This window comes from Sinocyclocheilus anshuiensis, unplaced genomic scaffold (genome assembly GCF_001515605.1).
Source record: "Sinocyclocheilus anshuiensis isolate Anshui unplaced genomic scaffold, SAMN03320099.WGS_v1.1 scaffold775, whole genome shotgun sequence".
NCBI classification, from domain to species: domain Eukaryota; kingdom Metazoa; phylum Chordata; class Actinopteri; order Cypriniformes; family Cyprinidae; genus Sinocyclocheilus; species Sinocyclocheilus anshuiensis.
In genome coordinates, this window is record NW_015552614.1 from 796,294 (window position 1) to 798,877 (window position 2,584).

Genomic DNA, 2,584 nt, shown 5'->3' on the forward strand with positions numbered 1-2,584 from the left:
AATCCCTGCCGGTATCGAGACTCAACTCTCTAACCATTAGGCCATGACTGCCCCCAAATCAACAGTTTTCATGTGGAACATTTTGAAATGTACAGTACAGGGGGCAAGAAAGGGGGTGAGTGATGGGTTATATTTTGTGATGGTAGATTGTGAATACGGTATTCATACTGTAAATGAAATACAGTATATGGTATTTGTACTGTAAAAAGATCCAGCTGCCAGTAAATTACTGCAAAATTTACAGCAACCCTTTTACAGTGTGACTTAAACATACATGTCTTTGTTTTTGTGTTTTCCCCCAGAATTCTCGACTTGATCCATTTCTGAGTAAATATATTCTGGCATTCAGTTTATTTTGAGGAACTGCTATAGATGAAAATGGGAATGAAGCGGCAGCTTCAGTGTTTCTTTCTTTTGGGAACAGTATTGATCACGTTCTTCATAATTTGCTGGGATGCAAGAAGAGATAGGACTTTTTACCTGCAAACGGCCTTACAAACTGATGTCACACACCTCAAAATGCGTCAAGAACATCGTAGACGTATTATAAGAGAGCTTTGCTCGGCCAATAGTAGCCTGAAATTTACAGAGAAATTAATCACATTTGACAAGATTCCAAACAAAGCTCTTGACCATCTCATTGTGGATGATCGTCATGGTGTTATTTACTGTTTTGTACCAAAGGTAGCATGTACCAACTGGAAACGTATCATGATTGTGCTCAGCCAGAACCTGAAGGCACCTGATGGAGCTCCATATCTGGATCCTCTTGACATACCATTAAAGGTAATCCATAATTCTACAGTGCATAAGACGTTTAACAAGCTTTGGAGACGTTTTGGACGTTATTCACGTCCTTTGATGCATCACAAACTGAAGAATTACACTAAATTCCTTTTTGTACGGGATCCTTTTGTACGACTTATTTCTGCTTTCCGAGACAAGTTTGTTAAGCCAGATGAGTATTTCTACAACATGTATGGCTCCACAATGCTTCAGCGTTATGCAAATATTTCAAAGCCCCCTGACTCCGTTCAAGAAGCCTTCGCCACAGGTATCAGATTGTCCTTTACTCACTTTATTAAGTACCTGTTAGATCCACAGACTGAAAAGGAGAAGCCTTTCAATGAGCATTGGCAGCAGATATACAGACTCTGCCATCCATGCCAAATTGATTATGACTTTGTTGGGAAACTGGAAACACTTGATGAGGATACAGAACATTTGTTGAATATTCTTGGGCTTGATAATTATATTCACTTTCCCCCAGGGTATGAGAATAGGACAGCAGTAGACTGGGAGCGATACTGGTTTGCTAACATTTCAGTAGCTGACAGGAGAAAACTGTACCATCTTTATGAAACAGACTTTAGATTATTTGAATATGACAAACCTGAGGCACTTCTGCATGAGTGATTAAATACTGTCTACTTACTGTGTAATTCTCTGTATGTCTGCACTATCATGTATGTTGCACTATGTATGTATTTTCTTCTGCACTGGAAGCTCCTGTCGCCAAGTCAAATTCCTTGTGTGTGTAAACATACTTGGTAATAAAGCTCATTCTGATTCTGAAAAACAGAATCACTGATTGCTCTATCTGCTTCTAGATTACCTCAAGGCCACATGCAAAAATACTGTATATGTGTGTTTGTGTGTGTGTGTGTGTGTGTGTGTGTGTGTGTGTCTGCGTGTGTGTGTTTATTAAGTTGGTCCAATCTTAATATAATTTTGGACAGATAATCTTCAGAACACACCTGATTAACGTTACTGATTCTTCAAATTCACAATTGACCTTTTAGATGTTAAGGAAATCAAGTTGACAAACAGGTAGGTTGAGTTTGCATTCTCACAATGTTTGTGCCAATTGTAACAACTTTGTACAGGGGTGCGGGAAGATGTTTTAGGTTGGGGGTGATAGATGCTATTTACACTAAGTGAAAACAGCATATTTTCTTAGAGATGCTATTTACACTAATTGAAAATAGCAGTATTTTCTGCTTAGTGCAAATATAGCTATAGATTATTTATACTATGTTAAAATAGCAGGATATTCTGCTAATTACTTATTGCAAATAGTGGCAATTATCTGCACCTCAGCATTGTAATACACTATAAAGCAGTATGCAATAATAACTTATTGAGTGTAAATTTTAATTATAATTCAAATTATTAAATGGATGCCACCTTATTGGGACAAAAGCCCTCCCTACACCTACCCTAACCCTACCCGATACTTTATTTTCAACTTTTTGATTATTTCCTTCACTTTTATTAAAAATAAATGCTTTTCTGATGTGATTTGAAATTTGAAAAGGGAGACTTTTTTTTTTGCCAAAAGGCAGATTCGAATCCGGGTCGATCGCGTCAAAAGGAGCAGCCTAGGACACATGCTTACCATCTACACCACTGAATTTGCCGAGTGTTTGCCGTCTTTTGTAATGTTGACTATCAAAATCACACGTTGGTGGGTGGAGTTAGTGTAAATAGCCTCTGGCAACAAGGCGGGCTATTTGCACAGTGTAAATAGACACTCCGATTTTTATTTAGTTTTTATTCCCAACAGTTAAACAGTTGCCCACAG

General features: G+C 37.9%; 1 protein-coding gene across 1 annotated transcript in view; it reads left to right on the forward strand.

The window, feature by feature from the left end:
* The window catches only part of LOC107665949 (carbohydrate sulfotransferase 12-like), a 1,916-nt gene extending 403 nt beyond the window's left edge, over positions 1–1,513 (forward strand). The window contains exon 2 of the mRNA XM_016457020.1: positions 303–1,513. Coding sequence (XP_016312506.1) covers positions 373–1,416 — 1,044 coding nt within the window. The 5' untranslated portion in view covers positions 303–372 and the 3' untranslated portion in view covers positions 1,417–1,513. The remainder of the gene's footprint in view (positions 1–302) is intronic.
* The last annotated feature ends 1,071 nt before the right edge of the window (positions 1,514–2,584 follow it).